Raw genomic sequence first — 20,083 nt, forward strand, 5'->3', positions numbered from 1 at the left:
ATAATTTTTCAAAATAATTCATTTTGAAGAATTGATGTGTGAGAGAATTGGCGTTCTGATATCTAAGTTAAAGAGGTGACGTCAATTAGATTACCTTATGCATCTAATGTTGTCGATCCAATTGACGTCTATGTGTTATTTTTAAAATGTCGTCAATTGGATTGACATTAGTGTGTATTGTGTAATTTTTTGGGTTAATAATTGACATGTTATATAAAAGTCGAAATCGAAAATAGTAATATTAATATTATGTTGCATTTACATACGAAGACCAAAAAATACTACTGTCGTTGACCTGAATGACCCAACTGACATTCAGTTCTGCATTCCCTAGCTATCCTAATGCTTGGCCCTAGCCCACGTTGTTGATTCATCTTAGTTGTTTAAGGAACAAAGCCACCACCTACAACAAATTCTCTAAGAAGTTCAGACAATTTCATGTAGTCATGTGTATGCAATGAAAGGCTATCATATAGTTGAGTCCGTGATTCATGTCAGAGTAGTTGGGGTGCGTTTGAGTAATTGGGGTGCGATCGGGTCGATTGAAGGGTGACATTGGTCTGAATGATTCGTTGGGGGAAATGTTGAAATGGGGTAGTGATGTTTGGTAGGCATTTAGTTGTTGCATGTTTTGGTTTAGTGATGTTTGAGCTTCTTGGCTATAGTAGGAGGGACGGTTGGTGTTAAATGATCGTTGAGTATTTTGGCTATGGAGGTTATGGTAGGTGATGTCTTATGGGCATATCGATGTTGGGTGTCTTGATAATGATCTTCTCGTTGGTGGTGGTACGAGTATGCTCTTGGTATTGTGGTTGGGTGTTTGGCATGTTAAAGTCGTAGATATGTATGTTTGTGGGCCGATAATCTTGTTGGGTAGGGGATTGTGAGTAACCGGTCTGATAATTTTGTGGGGGGTTAGATGTTGAAGCTTCTTGGGTGCAAGTGACTTGGATTGGGTTGTACAAGTACATATCCTCGGGGAGAAACTCAAATCTAACCGATCTGTACCAAGCCATATAATTATGAGTTGGTTTTTCTTCAATTGGCATTACAACGTCAGTTAAGACATGATCATTTCAGTACTTCCATTTTTAACTTGCACTCACCCACGCAGTGCATCGTGTCTCTCAATACTTTTAACTTTTTTGCCTTCAGGCATGTCTCTGTCTAACCGACGAATCAACTCCCTCTGCAGTTTCTCAAAACTACAAATGCTCCAGAAGAGCATCTCCATCAGAGACTTCTCTCTTGAATAAATCACTTTCCCTTGCTGACGACGAAGACGAATCATGTTTTCAATATCAACATAATGAGAAAGAGATGTGAAAAAATGAATTCCACTACACATCTATTTAAATTAAAAATTACACAATACACACTGGTGCAAATCCAATAGGCGACTGCATTTAAAAATAACACATAGGCGTCAATTGGATTGATAACACTAGGTACATAAGCCAATCCAATTGACGCCACCTCTTAAATTAGAGAGCAAGCGCCAATTGGTCTGACACCTGTGCTTTGACGTTTCTTTTTGGAACGTGAAGTATTTTGGAAGTTAATCTGAAATGTGAATTATTTTTTTTTATTTTTTTTGAAAAACTGGATTATTTGGGTAAAAAATTCTTGAAGATCAAAACATAGTAAAAATCATAATTTTTTCAAAAAATTGCATGTTAAAAATGTTTTTTATGAAAATTTATTTAAAATAGCTTCAAAATTATCAGTTAACACTCATCAATAGTTTGCAACTCGGGGTCATTGCGGCTACAACAACCGCATGAGTGATGATTAGGTTGTCTAACTTTTGATAAAAGACATCTACTTTAGCATTCATATGATCATAGCTAAGGTACATCCCTCATCTCAGTTGCATTTTCTCAAAGGGAATGCGTTCACTCCCTCACTGATAATGGTTTTGAGTCATGTTCTATTAATGCATAAGCATTATTGAACGACTTATTCATGAGAGCTTTTCCTGCAGTAACATCAATGGTCATTCCCGTGTTATAAAGTAGACCATTGTAGAATGTGTGAGTTATAAATCACTTCTCTAATCCGTGATGTGGGTAAACTCTTGTTAACTCCTTATTTCACTCCCATGTTTCGAAGAGCGATTCACAGTCAGTCTGCCTGAAGCATGTAATATGGTTCCTAAGTTGTGTCGTTTTGCTCGACGAGAAATATCTAGCAAGGAACACTTTTTTTAGTTCATTCCATGTTGTAATGGAATTAGACGGTAGGGATTGTAGCCATGCTCTGTCTTTGTCCCTAAGGGAGAATGAAAAAAAATAGTTGAATGGCTTCGTGATCGACATTATTTCTTTTAGGCGTATCAACAAATTGCACAAAGACAGAAAGGTGCAAGTTTGGATCCTCCGTCGGGTTTTTTGGAGAATTGGTTCTGTTGTAGAATTTGTAACAGAAAAAGTTTAAGTTCGAAATTATTCGCTGCAGTCGTAGGACGGACAATGCTTAAATTGGGATCCTCTTCAAAGAGCATGACGAAATCCTTAAGCGTGAGGTTGCCGTTTTCCACCATTTTCTCATTGGATTTCTTGTAGTCGGCGTCTTACACAAAGGTAGCGCTCAATTTCGTCGATTGGTTGGGCAAGGTTCCCGGTACTTCAGGTTTTTCACATACAACCAAAAATGGGAAAAATTAAATAAAACAAAAATTGCCTTAGTGTATATGGGGTAACAACGAAATCGCGATATTGAAAAATTTGATCCCCAACAACGATGACAAAAAGTTGATAGGCCGTAAGTAAAAGGTTATATCAATGTATTATAAAAGATTGTCGAATCCATAGAGACTAAATGCAATTGTCGTTATCTATCATAGCTATGTGTAACTAAGGCTACTCAAAGATTTTGAGTTTCTATGAAAAATAATAAAAAGCAGGAAATTAAATTAAATTTATCAGATAATGAATAAGGGGACCAAAACGGTGATTTCCGTCTACCAACTCTACTCATACAAAATACATAAATTTATTGTAATGAGAACAAAATCATTTCTATTAATTTATTATAATGAGAATAGAATCATTTCTATAAATTACTCAACTAGTGGCAACGCCCACTTTTGTCGAAGCGTAACCGAATTCCTAAATACGTTAAAAACCTGACTTTCGCCGTGCAATTAATCTATTTAAAATTATTTCTCAATTAATTTCAATATGTTTCCACTACCTTGAAATTATATTTTTGAACAACGGTATCAGATATCAGTTCCGCTCTTTCGATACCTAACTGATATATATATATATATATATATATATATATATATATATATATTATATATATATATATATATATATATATATATATATATATATATATATATATATAATATATATATATATATATATATATATATATATATATATATATATATATATATATACACACGCTTCTATTTTTGTAGTAAGACTAATAATAAAATAAAAATTGCAAAACAGTAGATTATTAGCATTTCATGTGAATATTACTGATAAACGGTCCTCATATTTCAGACCATAAATTAATCTACTCAAACATGCTGAAATAATTGAAATAAACAATTAAATAACATACATTTAAAGAAGACATGATAGAAAACAGTAAAGTAAAAGAACTTGAAAATTGAATAAAAACTTAATCTTGCATACATCAAACGCTCCAAATTGAGACTTTGTTCCGGTACAACAACGCAAAAATGTAAATCAACCCCTAAATTAATACTCTAATAATTGTAGAATTTTACTCTAAGAATTAAAATAAACTTGCCTAATGTGAAATTTAATGCTCTAAAACAAGTAATTATAATACTCAATTCAGCTTGGATCATCAATTCAGATGTTACGACCTCTATTTCTATTAATTTTCGCACCTTAGAACCACTATAAATCGTGCAGAATCGTGGGAGGAAATGGAGAAAAAACTGCAACCACTATAAATCGTGCAGAATCGTGGGAGGAAATGGAGAAAAAACTGCAACAGAACAGCTGAACGTGGGCGTTTTTACTAGAACTGGGCGTCTTGACGTCATGACGTGCCTAGTGAGATGCCTCTGAGTCCATGACGGGCGTCGGCGTGGCTGACGGTCTACTCGTCATGGATTTCGTTCCTGCACCTTTTCTTTCCCTTTGAGTGGTTGAGGTGTTGGGCTCACTGAGGCATGACGGGTGTGACTCATGGGCTACCCGTCATGACAGTTTGAGAAGGGCATTTTCATGTCGTTTTTGTTGTTTTTCTCCGCAGTCGTTGCCGAATAATTAGTATCTGAAATACATAGTACACAATCAACATAATGCAATAAAACTAACACGAAACGACATCAAATTATGCTGAAATCGAGCTAAATATGTAGTGAAAAATGTATGTTATCACTTAGCAAGCGATGAAAGGAAAGGTATGTCGTACATGTGGATCCTCATATCTGTCTAAGACACCTAATCACACTCTATATCGCATCTCTCATCGTTGATATCCAATCAAATTACCGTTCACTCAAGGCGTCGAGTTACACGTGGGCGGTTTTAACCGCCCGTGCTATATAATGGCCAAACCGTGTCATTTTAGGTATTCAATTCATTCTCACCCATACTACTTGTCACTCAGTAGTTGAGTTGCGCGTTGGAGTATTAATTTTACAGGTTCACTCCCTTTCTACCGTACCAGAAGCTTGCTCCTCTCCTCCAAGATCTCGTTTCATCGCTTCACTACACATTTTTGGTTTCTGAACGGAACAAATTGATTCCGTCTAAAAATGAATTGAAGATAAAGTGATTTATATTTAGATAAGTTCTTGGAAAAGTGAGTTGAACAGTACATTTCAAACTAAAAATCATGTTTAATTCAAAAGTTACAAATAATTTCTTCAAGTAGAATTAATTCCAGAAAGCAGAATCAATTCTACTAGAGAATAATCAAAATTGTCAAAATCAATTATACCCATATAGAATTAATTCCAAGTGAGTCAATGATAAAATCAAACATACACGTAGTGAACGGAGTCAGTCACCAAGTCTTTCCACATACGATACACTCTGCAAAAGCATGCTGCTATAGTATTTGTATATTCTTAGAATTGTCACTATAATGATTAGTTTAGTTTTAATACACTGTGAAACAATTAACACTAATCGTATAGGATGACTTTAAAGACAACCAATAAGAACAACAACACTATCTTCAAGCTAGCACCTTGAATTAGAAGGATCTTGGTTGCTTCTCACTGTATTCAACTATGGCTGATGGTGGAAGTTGGCCACTGCTAATTTCATGTACTGTTGAGAAGAGTGGAAACAACTCTAACCACCCACGATGACTTAGTACCTCATATACTTCCCTTGCAGTTGACACACCCTGATAAGCGCAACAAAATTCAAAATTAGGTGATAAAAGACATCATCATAACTCCCGAGAGGTGCCTAACGTGTGTTTAGTATGTAACATACACTAAACACTAATGCGTGTCAGACACCGAGACACTATACATCAGGCATTAAAAACCGATACATATTAGACATCGAAATGTGTCTAATTTAGAGGTATTTATACTTTAGAGTTAACACTAGAATGACGTGCCTAATTTAGAATGACGTACCTAATTTAAGAAATGCATGTGCTTCAACATTATTACTAGAATAACGTGTCTAATTTTAGAGGTATTTGTGCTTTAAAATTAATACTAGAATAGCGTTCCTCAGAGGTGTTTATGCTTCAAAGTGATCACTAAAATGAGGTGCCTAATTTAAAAAATATCTATCCTTCAAAATTATTGTTAGAATGACTTGCCTAATTTAAGAGGTATTTGTAGTTCAAAGTTAGCACTAGAATGACTTCGCTAATTTCAAAGTTGCATGTGCTTCAAAGTTATTGCTAGAATGCATGTGTGATTGGTATTTAAGAATATCTAGTCATTACATTCAAAAGTAAACATTGTAGTTTTTGGCTTGCATAGTAAAATTCATGATTATTATACCTGCAACTTTTGGCCTTGCAACATCTCAGCTTCAAGTTCATCAAAAGATCTATAGAGAATATTGAAAATCATATATAACTAATCAACTACTTCCTTTTCTCACCTTGGAATTATAGACCAAAGAGAAAGACAAAACAAAAACATATACAAACCTCTTCCCTCCATTCTTTGCATAAGCCTCAGCAACTTTCCTGTTTCTTCCACCCACTACAACAACAGATAATACGGTTGTTTTATGAAACTGAGCAAAGAATGATTGAGCAATGGACTTGATGTAGTAAAAAATTCAAGTCAGACACTTCAAATTAAAGACGTGTTTGATACTTGACATTTGTCAGTAAATGACACTAGCACACAATTACGATCCATCACTTCTATCGATGGCAGAGAGCCTAAAATCCGACACAAAGCCAGACATATGGCATGATCAATACTTGAATGCGTGACTGCAGGGAGTTTTGAATGCGGTGAATCTCGGTCCGATTAATAAGACGTGAAATTAACTAGCTCTTTTACTTACAGCATGTTGTGATAAGGTCAGCCACACCACAGCTCTCAAAAAAGGTACTACCCTTAACAGATGGAAACAACAACTTTGAAAAAGCCTTCATTTCTCTAAGACCAAGTCTCATGATTGCAGCCTACACATATTAAAACAATCTTAGATATAAAAACAATAATCCATGAAAAATTTTCATATCCTAAAATCTCTTTAAGCTTACTTTTGTATTATTTCCCATCTCCAAGCCATCAACAAAACCTGCTGCTATGGCCACAACATTTTTTAGAGTTCCACATAATTCAACTCCTTCAACATCTTGAACCTAATTAAAATTTTAATATAGAACAAAAAAAATCATAAGCACAAGTAATATGTTAGTGTTTTACAAATTTGAAACTACTCATGATCACATGATTCTATCATGTTAAATGGCAGTGTTTCTTTGGTATTACTTTAACAAAATTCTGAATTTAAAGCCTCTGCAAGGGCCACAAAGCTATGAAGCACAGACAGAGATAACCGACTCGATAGTGAATTTAACACAATAAAACTAATTTGAAAAAATATATTAGTTGAATGAAATTACAGTATCATTGTCATGTCAGACATCTGATACGCCTTCAATCTAAATTGTCGGTTTTAAATAGCTACCAAGCTGTTGGATCTAGGCAAAAGATCCAACTACGATTTCGACAATCAACTTTTTCTTAATTTATTTCAAAATAAATTGTGATAAAAATTTTACAAAATTGCTGCACTTACCGCTGTCACAATGAAATAAGGAGTATAAAACAAATGAACCCATCTCTCTGCAGCTTCTTTGTTCTGCCTATATCCAACCGTTGCTTCGCTAAACTTCTCTACAGCTATCTGTACAAAATTCAATTAATCAAAATATCCAAAAACACGAAATTGGACCCTCTACAGCTATAATATGATACTGCAGTTCTAAGAACCGTCAGATTTTGAGAGAGAAAACAAAGTTTCTCACTCGAAATTTAACGGTCCTACAACTAAAGCACAATAATGTAGTAGTAGAGTATCCACATAACCCTCTTAGATGGCGTCAAAACGGACTATCTCATAGAGTTTAAAATTTGACATGTTTAACCAGGACAAAATGGAGCGACTATTTGATTTTGGTTAATTTGCACAGAGTCTCTAAAAACTTAAGACAACCCCTGAGGATCCACGTTACAAAAATGCAAGTAGCTGGCAAGAAATCTAAGTACCTCATTTGCAATGTTTGCTCCCATCAAAACCGAACAATTGATTCCAAGTTCTTGAGAAATGAGAGTTGAGATCATGCAAGGTCCTTCCATTTTAACCTCCATACCTTTAACAAGGGAAATAGCCTCAGCATCTGCCCTTATTTTTCCAGCTATTCTTTTGCATATTCCTTCCATAAATTGGTGTGGTGTCACAAACACTAACATATTTGCATCCTTCACTGCATAATTTACTCAATCAGAACACCACACAACTTGACACCTAAAAAATGTAAAAACAATTTTTTAATGCTTATGGATTTTCCTATCTTTTTTCGTATTTGAAAATTTACTTTTCTAATATATTGTAAAAAATATTGAAATAAAAGTACTAATTTAACACCTGCATTTTCAAGGTCTGGATCAGCAACAACATTTTTTCCAAGCTTGATTCCAGGGAGGTATTTTACATTTTCCTGCCAAAAGCAATATTAATATACTAATATTCACATTGGACATGATATCGACACTGACATCAAACACGACATTCATATTGACATATCGATACTGTTAATAGTTAAGAGAAATTGAATGTAATGACATATAGTGGTGGTGTGTCGGTGTCGGACACTAGCATTGTCAAACACGGACACACCTTTGTTCGGATGTACCGATACTAAAATAGTCCTTACATTGGTTTGATTGATGACATCTGTGAGCTTTTCACCACTTGGTAATGTCTCCTCATATACCCACATTCTAACTTCATCTGAATTTATCAAATAATTCATCAAAGCGAAAATGTTATGATTATTATGTATGAAAATCTCTTTGCTTGTGGAAAATTATGTTTCTACAACACAAACTTAAAATTACCATATTCCAAAATCACATTAGCATTTTTACCATTACATTTTAAATTGCTATCCACAATTGCCTCACACTACAATTGCAATGTGATTTTCAATCTATATCTACAATCGTGTCAGGAACCACATTATACAATTTCAAAATCTTCAATTTTAATCTATTTTAAATAAACTTTCATCCAAATTTATTAATATACTTAATTTATATATTATTCATATTTAATAAATTTAAAAAGTAAAAACTTTATATAAATTTTTTATATAAATTAGTATGGTATGATTTTCACGGGTTAGATAGTAGAAGCACTCATTGGTCCAAAAGAAGCACTTAATCTTAAAAAACAAAGAACCACATCAAATCTAATGAACTAAAAATGAAGAGAATTATAAACACATAACACAAGAAAGAAAAGTACCATGGAAATTGCTCATTTTAATGGTATTGGAAGCAATAAGCTTAGAAGCAACACTCCCCCAATTGCCACTACCAATAACAGTAACTTTAGATCGAATTGTAGCATCATTAACATTGTTTAGGGACAAAGTGTCTCCTCCTTGAACTTCCAATGCTGGAGCCATGAAAGAACAACAAAGAAAGAACTGAAAATTGCAATGAGTGGAAGAGTAAAACAAAGAAGAATAGAAGCTAAGGAGAAGAAGAAGAGAATGAATATAAAAGAAAGAAAAGGGTCATTGAGGCGGAGATGCCATACAAAATTCGTGAGAAACTAAGTTTTATCTTAAGAGTATGAAGTTTTGAAGCTAAATCTGGCGATTCAATCTATGTTTGGAGGGTGAGAAACATGACATGGACAATAGTAACATTGTTTGTAGCTTATGTAGGACCACTTTGTGTAATTGAATTATGAATTTTCTCAAGTTTTGTTTCACTTCTCTTTTATTCATTCATAATGTTTTATAAACATCTAAAAAAGTTACTAACTCAATTACTAAAAAATTTGCCAAACTCAAAAGACTAAGAAAATATATATGATGAATAATATGTAAACATTCTTTAATATTTAATAAATAAATAAATGTTATTTGAGCTTCGAGAAGCTCAAACACTCAGCGGTCATTTAACACCAACCGTTCCTCCTTTTATTATAGTCAAGAAATCCAAATATTACAAAACTAAAACATATCAAATATCACAATAATCATTTCAACATTTCCTCGACGCATCATTCACACAAATATCGCCCTTCAATCGTCCTGGTCGCCCTCCAATAACTCAAACACAACCCAACTACTCTGGCATGAGTCACGAACTCAACTATGGCGGTAGAGCTTCATTGCGTGGGTAAAGGGTTGTGAGTAGCCGGTTTGACATATTAATATTAATATTAATTGGTTTGATCTCGACTTTTATCTAAAATGTACATTATTTTTCAAAAAAAATTACACAATAACAGGCGTCAAACCAATTGTCGTCTCCTATAAAACTAAACACATAGGCGCCAATTGGATTGGCAGCACTAGGTGCATAAGCCAATCCAATTGACACCACCTCTTTAACTTATAGAGCAGACGCCAATTTATCTGACGTCACCTCTTCAAAGCAGGGTAGTTTAAAAATTAATCTGAAAAGTGTGTTATTTTGGGGTTTTTTTTGAAAAAATGGATTATTTGAGTAAAAAATTATCGAGACTTGCATTGATTTAAATAAATTTTTAAAATTCAATTCATTAAAATTTTTGTATTTTCTTAAATAATAATACATGCATGCGTGTGTGTGTGAGAGAGTAACATAATTAGCTAATTTGGATGATAATGTTACTATTTTATTTCTCTTTACACACCTTTTTAAATGGTTGTGCGTGTGAGAGAGAAACGGTAATATAGTTACCCAATTTGGATGATAATGTTACTATTTTATTTCTCTTTACACACATTTTTAAATGGTTTCTCTCCCATTGGTTAATTTCTAACTAAATCTTTCAAACATTTTCTTCTTTTTCACTTTTCCGAATGTCTCAACTCTTCTTCTGACTCGTCTTTATAATGTTATTCTCTCTCTCTCTCTCTCTCTCTCTCTCTCTCTCTCGCATTGCTTCCTTCTTCCTTTTTTTCTTATTGAAATCAAATAGAAACAAACGGTGATTTGTGATATCGGTTTACAAATCGTAATGATACTTGCAAGGATCTTCCAAAAAAATCCATATCCACTATCAACAATCTCACTTACGAAGCCCTAGCCGAAGTCAAAAAAGCAACTGAAGTCATCCTACAGATGTTGCTTCGTATATTATCAAAGTTATGGTTCTAAATATTGAAGGTTTTAGAACTTTCGCTCTTGAATCGCTTGATGCAGCGTTGGAGATTTCTCAGTCTCGGTTCTCTTGATGAGGAAGAATGTGGTGATCATTGTTTAATAGAGCTAAGTTGAAACCCGCGAAGAGCGAACACGAATGACTTGACTCGGCACTTACGGATTTGACTGAGTCGGTGATTTTGAGTCCTAAGAACGTGAAAGATTGGTGCACGTTAGGGGATAAGCAAGTAGTTCTTTTAGTATTTAGTGGTTCAAAGTCATTTTAGATTATTGTTTAATATTCTTACTTTCTCTTTTATACTTGATTTTGTTTTAGGATGACTGCTTTATACTTTATGTTGTTTATGCTTTTATGGTTTATCATTGATGGTGCTTTGTTGTGTGTTTTATATTCTTCTTCGTAATTGTTAGGTCTAACATATTGTGATTGGCTGTATTTTGGAAAAACAAGTATTTTTGACAGATATTAAACAAGATGTCCTGGCATGTTGTTTCAACATTACCGTGTGACCTAGCTTAAGTATCTTGTGAGATTTAGTCTCTTTAATGTTTTATCTGAAGATTCTCTAAAGATTTAGTTCACATATATTGTTGAGCGTTTCCCATGAACCTGAAGACTATTGTGTCTTAACTTATTTACGAAGTAACGCTGTTAAGACATTTTAGGAAACATCTGATTTGATTGAGATCATATCTTTAGAAGATTGTGCAGAGATCTTGGATCTGCTGCAAATCAAGACCGAAGCTCATGCCTCTTCACTGCTATTTATAGAGAAGTTCTAAACCTAAGAATGTATCGAAGCAGTGTAGTATATTGTTAGAATTAGGGTTCCGTGTGTGTGCTTTGTGTGAACCATTCGAGTATATCCTCGATACTTGAATTTGACCCGGTGTATTGAGTTGTAACTAACAATCCCTCAGAAGCTTTTAAGAAAGAGTGGATTGTGTTTCTCAGTTGTTAGTTGTCGCGTGTTTGAGGGAAGTGGGAGGGGTCTCATATCTAGGAGTGTCCTAGATAGAAACTTCCATGAGTAGAGATTAGATGAGAAATCTGTAAAATCTGAGGTTGTTCAGGACTTCAAACTAATTTTGTGATAGTGGATTTCCTTCTTGGCTTGGTAGCCCCCAGATGTAGGTGACGTTGCACTGAACTGGGTTAATAACCGATTGTGTTATTTACTGTCATACTGTTATTTTAATCATGTTATTGTTTGTGGTGTGATAATGTGCTGACCTTGAGGTCGTGACATCATGTACGATATCAGGTATCTGCTTGCCAGAATTTCAATTGGTATCAGAGCAGGCATCCTGCTCTGTTTCTGGGTGAGATCTAAGGAAGATACTTTCTGTCTCCATAGACAAGGATTGGGGATTTATCAACAAACCCCCAATCGTAGATGGATCCAACTATGACTATTGGAAGGCAAGGATGGTGGCTTTCTTAAAATACATGGGTAACAAGACATGGAAAGTTGTCATTAAAGGATGCGAACATCCTGTTGTGAATGACAAAGATGGGAAGGCTTACTATTGAACTGAAACCTTAAGAGGATTGGTCTAAGGAAGAAGATGAATTGACTCTTAAAAATTCCAAAGCCTTGAATTCCCTATTCAACTGGGTTGACAAAAATATATTCAGATTGATAAATACATGTACTGTAGCTAAAGAAGCTTGAGAGATCCTCATAACTACTCATGAAGGCACATCCAAAGTGAAGATGTCTAGACTTCAGCTTCTCACTACCAAATTTGAGAATCTAAAGATGAAAGATAATGATAATAGTCATGATTTTCACATTAGTATTCTTGAAATAGCTAATTCATCTAGTGCTTTGGGAGAAAAAATGTCAGAAGAAAAACTGGTGAGAAAAATTATCAGGTCTCTACCTAAGAAATTTGACATGAAGGACAAAACTATAGAGGAAGCTCAAGACATTAGCACCATGAGAGTAGAAGAACTTATTGGATCTCTCCAAACCTTTGAATTATGTATTAGTGACAATCTGAAAAGAAAACCAAGAACATAACATTTGTATCCAATACTGAAGATGAATAAAACCAATGTGACTTGGATACTGATGAAGGAATGACCAATGCTATAACTCTTCTAGGAAGACAATTCAACAAGGTTTTAAAGAGAATTGACAGGAAGTCAAGATCAAATGTCAAGAACATCCCTTTTGACGTCAGGAGTAATAATGATTTCCAGAAAAGAACAAGAACCGAAGAGAGATCCAATCAAGGTAAAGGGATCAAGCGTCATGGGTGTGAAGTATTTTGACACATTAGAGTTGAATGTCCTACCTATCTCAAGAAACAAAAAAGGGGTTGTCTGTCTCTTGGTCTGATGAGGATAACTCTGAAAGTGAACCTAAGGATGAAGCTGATAAACATGTTACTGCTTTAATTGGAAGATATGAATCTGATAAAGATTCATGTGATAAAGAATTATCTTATGAGGAACCGACTACATCCTACAATGAAATTTGTATCAAAAGTGGAGAAGTATGCCAGCTGGGAGAAAAATAGAAGAAAATTATATCTCAAATGCAGGCTAAAAAAGAAGGATTTCAATTCACCATCTCTGATCTCCAAAATAAGGTGATATTGTTGACTTCCAAACTTGACAACATGACAAAGACTGTAAGAATGCTAAACAAGTGATCTAATGTGTTAGATGAAGTTTTGCAAATTGGAAAAACAGTTGGAGATCTGAGAGGGATTGGTTTTAAAAATCAATCTCTGCACAGCCAAGGAGAAACCTCTATGACCAACTTTGTTCTTCCAAAGAGGGAGTCTACACCTGTAATGTCTAAACCTCTGGCTCAACATCATACCAGTCATCAAAACTCCCAAACTAAAGGCAAGTTATTACGTTGGAATTGTCATTACTGTGGAAAATATGGTCATATAAAGCACTTTTGTTTCAAATTATATGGTTATCCCAGGTATCCAACACAATCAAGGGTTAATTAAAAGAAATAGTGGATACCCAAGCCTGTCAACACCGGCCTTATAGTTCACACCTCGCTAAGAGCATCAACTCGAGAAGACTGGTATTTTGATAATGGATGTTCCAGACACATGCCATGTGTCAAGAAGTTCCTTGAAAAGATCAAGCCTTACTCAACCGGCTATGTCAAGTTTGGAGATGGGGCTAAAGGTGAAATTAAAGTGGTTGGAAGACTAACCTGTACATGACTCCCAAGTCTGGATAATGTCCTGTTGGTAAAAGGTCTGACTGCTAATTTGATTAGTATTAGTCCGTTGTGTGATGTGGGTCTCAAAGTTAACTTCACAAAATCATAGTGTCTAGTCACTAATGAGAAAATGAAGTTCTAATGAAGGGAGTCGGGTCTAAGGACAACTGTTACTTGTGGTCATCTAAAGAAACAAACTACACTTCCACATGTTTGATATACAAAGAAGACGAAGTTAACATGTGGCACCAGAAACTTGGACATCTACATCTGAAGGGCATGAAAAAGATTATGGAAAAAGAAGCCATCATAGGTATTCCAAGACTCAACACTGAAGAAGGTAAAATCTATGGTGAGTGTCAAATTGGGAAGCAAACCAAGATGTCACATCTAAATTTACAACATCATACGACTTCAAAAGTTCTGGAACTTCTTCATATGGACTTAATGGGGCTCATGCAGGTTGAGAGCCTTGGAGGGAAAAGGTATGCCTATGTAGTTGTTGATGATTTTTCAAGATTCACGTGGGTGAACTTCATCAAAGAAAAATCAGATTTCTTTGAGATGTTCAAAGATCTATGTCAAAGGATTCAAAGAGAGAAGGAAAGTGAAATTATCAGGATTCGAAGTGACCATGGGAAGGAATTTGAAAATAGAAGATTTGCTGAATTTTGCTCCTCTGAAGGCATTGGTTATGAGTTCTCCTCTCCTATCACTCCTCAGTAAAACTGAGTTGTTGAACACAAGAACAGAACTCTACAAGAGTCATCTAGAGTCATGCTTCGTGCCAAGCATCTACCCTATCATTTTTAGGTTGAAGCAATGAATATTTCCTTCTATATTCATAACAGAGTCACTCTAAGAAGCGATACCTTAGCTACTCTTTATGAGTTATGGAAAGGAAGGAAGCCCACAATCAAGTACTTTCATGTTTTTGGAAGCAAATGCTACATCCTAGTTGACCGTGAACAAAGAAGAAAGATGAATCCCAAGAGTGATGAAGGTATATTTTTGGGATACTCTACAAACAACAGAGCCTATAGAGTTTTTAATTCCAGAACCAAAGTCATGATGGAATCCATCAACATGGTAGTAGATGACAATATCTCAGAAAAAAGGGACTAATATTGAGGAAGATGTTGGGACATCACCTCAGCAGATTAACACACCTGAAAATGAGGAAGTTATTGAGTTAGACCGTGAACTAGGAGGCATTGAACCAGATAACCACCAAATCAACAAAGGTCCCTCTATCAGAATTCAGAAAGATCATCCAACATATCTCATTATTGGAAACCTTAATGAAGGGGTCACCACTATATCTAGAGATGTGATCTCAAATGCTTGCTTTGTGTCTAAGTTTGAACAAAAAAAAGTGAAGGAAGCCTTGACTGATGAATTTTGGATCAATGTTATGCAAGAGAAATTAGGTGAATTTATAAGAAATGAAGTATGAGACTTAGTTCCTAGACCTAAATGAATGAATTTTATTGGCACAAAGTGGATCTACAAGAACAAATCTGATGAAAAAGGGATTGTAACCAGAAACAAAGCCAGACTTGTTGCTCAAGGATACACTCAAATTGAAGGGGGCGATTTTGATGAGACCTTTTCCCCTGTTGTTGGCCTTGAGTCAATAAGACTACTGTTAGGAGTGGCTTGTTCACTTAAATCCAAACTATTTTAAATGGATGTGAAAAGTGATTTTTTAAATGGGTACTTGAATTAAGAAGTCTATGTTGAACAACCCAAGGGGTTCATAGATCCCAACTTTCCATATCATGTCTGCAAACTAAGGAAAGCTCTCTATGGTTTAAAAAAAGTACATAGGGCTTGGTATGAAAGGCTCACTGAGTACCTTGTTAATAATGGATACAGGAAAAGAGGAACAAACAAGACGCTATTTGTTAAAGAAGATCATGGTAAACTCATGATAGATCAAATATATGTTGATGACATTGTGTTTGGAGGGATGTCGAACCAGATGTGTAACACCTCAAAATTTGCCCTCCTCTCTTGGGACTAGCATAATATATTTGCATTGCATTTTTAGGTCATTAGTCATTGCATATTGCATATCATGTGGTTACATTGTGCAAGTCATCCCTCAAAAGTCTTGGTCAGAAGATAAGGGATTAATGTGCAAGCTAGGGTTTCATTGATTGAATGGACTGATCATTAACTATCTGAGGATTGGGCCACAAATTAGGGTTTCTTGATTCTCAAGGAGATTGGTCTTGATCTTGCTTGAAATGTTACATCATCATCATCATGGTTTTGTTATTATCCAGAAGATTCAAGAGATTGATCAGGCACCTTGAGATTAGGGTTTTGACCACTGGTCAACCCTAATCATCTGCATTGGGCCAATCAGGGCTGGTGAAGGAGATGGGGTCTATGATGGATATGGGGATCATTACATGATTGTATTGAGCTTATGGAGGCTAGGTGTCATACGGTGAACTGACTTGGGGTGTTTTGCTTTTTATCGCAATGTCGCGGATAGCAAGAGTCGCCACCGACTTTTCTTTTATCCCATAAGGAAAGGTGGAAAAGAACAGGAAAGACCTTAATTTTAAATTCTTAGGTTCGGGAGGTACTTTATACAAAGGGAAGGTATTAGCACCCTTTGTATCCATGGTTATCCATGGGCTCTTAATTGCTCAATCATTTATGTTTTCTAGTTTGAAAAAGGTGGTTGAGAAATGTGTGAAAAATGTTTTGAAAATGAGAATTTAACTTTGTAATGATTCTTGCATGAATGTATACAAAGTGGTTATCTCGTATAGTTTTTGAAAGTAGCTTAGAAAAATATAACTCGGCAATGATCCTAGTACGGATGTATGCTAAGTGATGATTTTCCAAAAGATGTTTGAAAGGTGTAAGGTGTGAAAAGTATTTTTTTGTTATGAATGAGCAATTAAGGTTATACCTGTCCGAGGTCTTTCCGGGCATTTCCTATCCTTATGAGGGTAAAACTGTCCTGACTATTGAGAAGTAAGTAGTTTTATCCTTGGGATGTAAAAGGGTCATTGTAGGGTCATCGATAGGTCATTGAAGGCAACAGTTGTAAGGATACCTTAGCATTCGAAGGGACGATCATCATTTAACCGTAGGCTACACCGAAGGGTCATCGCGGGACAAAATTGTATTTTCGAAGGCAACATCCGAGGGACCATGATTTATTTTATGATGATTTAATCGAAGGGCCATTGCTAAGTGTATCCCCACATTCGCGGGACATGACCATTATACCGTAATACCGTAAGGCAGCAAAGAGAGGTCCAAGATCACTTATTTAAAGGTCATATTTTAAAGTCAATTAAGTAATTAAGTCCATACTAAAATCAATGCATTAAAATTAATACATTAAAATTAATACATTAAAATTAAGACATTAAAATGAACACATTAAAATTAATTAGGCCACTTAGGGTGAGTCTCCACAAGGGTATCCCACAAATAAAGTGGGAGACCTAAACAACAATCTTTTCCCGGGACATATGAACCTTTGCAAAATTCAGCAAACGGGTTAGAATACCAAATCAGGGTGCAATCGAGAGTTGCACCAAAGTAATAGGTAAACAAAGCATGGTTATGATAAAACAGGTCAGATGGGCAAAGATCGAAATAGGACGAAGAACAGCGGCATCCATTACAACAATTCAAAGTATCCAGGCATACTTAAGTTACATGCAAAGCCTCAAATATATTTATGAATCTCAATTATGATATCACATGTGAATTACGAACATAAAGCGATAATAGTAACGCACCTGTTTGCAATTGAGTCGCAACCTTGAATTGGCCGATCGGATAGAATTGAGCGGAGGTGACCTTGCTGCCGCCGTAAGATTAGATTCGGTAAAAAGGCACACAGTAGTTTCCGTTGTAGAAACTATTGTGCGAAAAGAATTAACTAAATACCAAAAGGGAATCCGGAATTGCAAAAGAAATAGTGTAGCACTTGTAAAACACAATGCCTAAGTTGCTGGAAAAGAAGAAAAAATGCAAAGGCGAAAACGGCAAAGGAAAAAGAATCTCGGAAAAAGCTCCCTCTTTTAGGTTTTCAAGGCGGCTATTTATATTGTTGTCATTAGGTCATGCCTGCTGCCAAAAAAAAATCTTCAACACGTACGTGGATATAGGGCCCAACGGATCTTCAAGTCTCCGAAGCGTTGCCTGCGCCCACAAAGTAGGGGAATGGTGTGACGTTCGTCACACCATGTGTGACGCCCGTCACAGGGGTGTGCGAGGCGTGACGCTCGTCACAGCCTCTGTGACGCTCGTCACAGATGCCACACCCGTGTTCTTGTACTTTGGGTTGGGCTTTGCTGTTTGGTTCGTTTTCTTTTCTTTTTGCACCCCTTTTCCTCCGCTTCCAAATAAACCACTTTCATATTATCACTAGGTGAGCGTGTAGCGAGTAGGCCATTTTGGGTCATTCGCGAGCTGGGCCTTTGTTCCTTTAAGTGTCATAAAAATGAGTCGGAGTGCCCTGAAATGTCTTGAAATATTAATGGGCAAATTTTGGGGTATGACAGCTGCCCCTGTTCAATATTCTTGAACCGAGAGAGTAGAATGGTATGTGCACCATTCGTGGTCTGGAGGTGGAAGATTATTGAACACTAGAATGCCCCGAAAATTTGCGCTTGTCAATTGGTCTTGATGGAGATGGGCTTAAAGATGCCATCCAGGAAGTTTGATGATGGGAGCTTCAGACTGTGTCGTACGTTAGACGATATCTGAAGACATGGGTGTCATACCGGGTCATACACTAGACCGTATAGTGAATCCCCCGTCATGCTGTTGACTTCGCTGGGGAGTCAGAGTATGCTGTATACTGCTGGGGATAAGGGATCAGAATGAATCATACACTGGACCGTATCTGAATACCAGAGTGAGCTGTTCGTTAGGCAGATGACTTTGATGGGGATGAAAGATCAGAACGGATCGTACGCTAGATCGTTTCTGAGTTGCAGATAGAGCCGTCCGTTAGGCCGAATCTGCTTGAAGAGGGAGTAGCCGTATACTAGGCTACCATTCAGAAATGTACCTGTCCGAAGGTAGCATCTGAGCAAGGGAGTAGTCGTATACCAGACTACCATTCAGGAATGTACCTGTCCGAAGGTAGCACCTGAGCAAGGGAGTGGCCGTATATCAGACTACCATTCAGGAATGTACCTGTCCGAAGGTAGCACCTGAGCAAGGGAGTAGCCGTATACCAGGCTACCATTCAGGAATGTACCTGTCCGAAGGTAGCACCTGAGCAAGGGAGTAGTCGTATACTAGACTACCATTCAGGAATGTACCTGTCCGAAGGTAGCACCTGAGCAAGGGAGTAGTCGTATACTAGACTACCATTCAGGAATGTACCTGTCCGAAGGTAGCACCTGAGCAAGGGAGTAGCCGTATACCAGACTACCATTCAGGAATGTACCTGTTCGAAGGTAGCACCTGAGCAAGGAAGTAGTCGTATACCAGACTACCATTCAGGAATGTACCTGTCCGAAGGTAGCACCTGAGCAAGGAAGTAGTCGTATACCAGACTACCATTCAGAAATGTACCTGTCCGAAGGTAGCATCTGAGCAAGGAAGTAGTCGTATACCAGACTACCATTCAGAAATGTACCTGTCCGAAGGTAGCATCTGAGCAGATAAAGGTCTAACTTGGTCGTACATTAAACCTTATCTGAGTTGTCCGAGGACTTGACGGTCTAACTTGGTCGTACATTAGACTGTATTTGCAGAATCTGACTTGAAGGTCCAACTTGGTCGTACATTAGACTGTATTTGAGTGGTATTTGAAGATTTGAAGAAGGTCAGAATGGATCGTACGCTAGATCGTATCTGAGTTGTTGAAGGTCATAGGTTGAGCTGAATCAGAGTGAACCGTATGCTAGGCTGTATCTGATAGTATTTGCAACAATTTACTGGGGATGGGCTTATAGATGCCATCGTTAGGAGGATGTCAGAATGAATGGTGACATGGAGTATATCCGAAAGATGTAGTTGAATCCTGAATGTAATTGATAAGGATGCCCGTCTGAATGGACCT

General features: G+C 36.4%; 1 protein-coding gene and 1 non-coding gene across 2 annotated transcripts; one reads left to right on the plus strand and one right to left on the minus strand.

The window, feature by feature from the left end:
• The first annotated feature begins 2,055 nt into the window (after window positions 1-2,055).
• Window positions 2,056-2,162, plus strand: LOC127116683 (small nucleolar RNA R71). Its single transcript, XR_007801484.1, has one exon. It is a non-coding gene; the product is annotated as a small nucleolar RNA R71 (small nucleolar RNA).
• Window positions 2,163-5,000: 2,838 nt separating this feature from the next.
• On the minus strand, window positions 5,001-9,393 carry LOC127123577 (glycerol-3-phosphate dehydrogenase [NAD(+)]). The gene is made up of 10 exons (XM_051053784.1): window positions 8,967-9,393; window positions 8,374-8,450; window positions 8,085-8,157; window positions 7,706-7,923; window positions 7,236-7,343; window positions 6,694-6,795; window positions 6,492-6,612; window positions 6,124-6,178; window positions 5,972-6,020; window positions 5,001-5,352 (listed from the first exon to the last, which is right to left on the minus strand). The coding sequence occupies exons 1-10, from the start codon at window positions 9,127-9,129 to the stop codon at window positions 5,197-5,199; spliced, it is 1,122 nt and encodes a 373-aa protein (XP_050909741.1). The 5' UTR covers window positions 9,130-9,393; the 3' UTR covers window positions 5,001-5,196.
• Window positions 9,394-20,083: the final 10,690 nt, after the last annotated feature.

This window comes from Lathyrus oleraceus, chromosome 1 (genome assembly GCF_024323335.1).
Source record: "Lathyrus oleraceus cultivar Zhongwan6 chromosome 1, CAAS_Psat_ZW6_1.0, whole genome shotgun sequence".
NCBI classification, from domain to species: domain Eukaryota; kingdom Viridiplantae; phylum Streptophyta; class Magnoliopsida; order Fabales; family Fabaceae; genus Lathyrus; species Lathyrus oleraceus.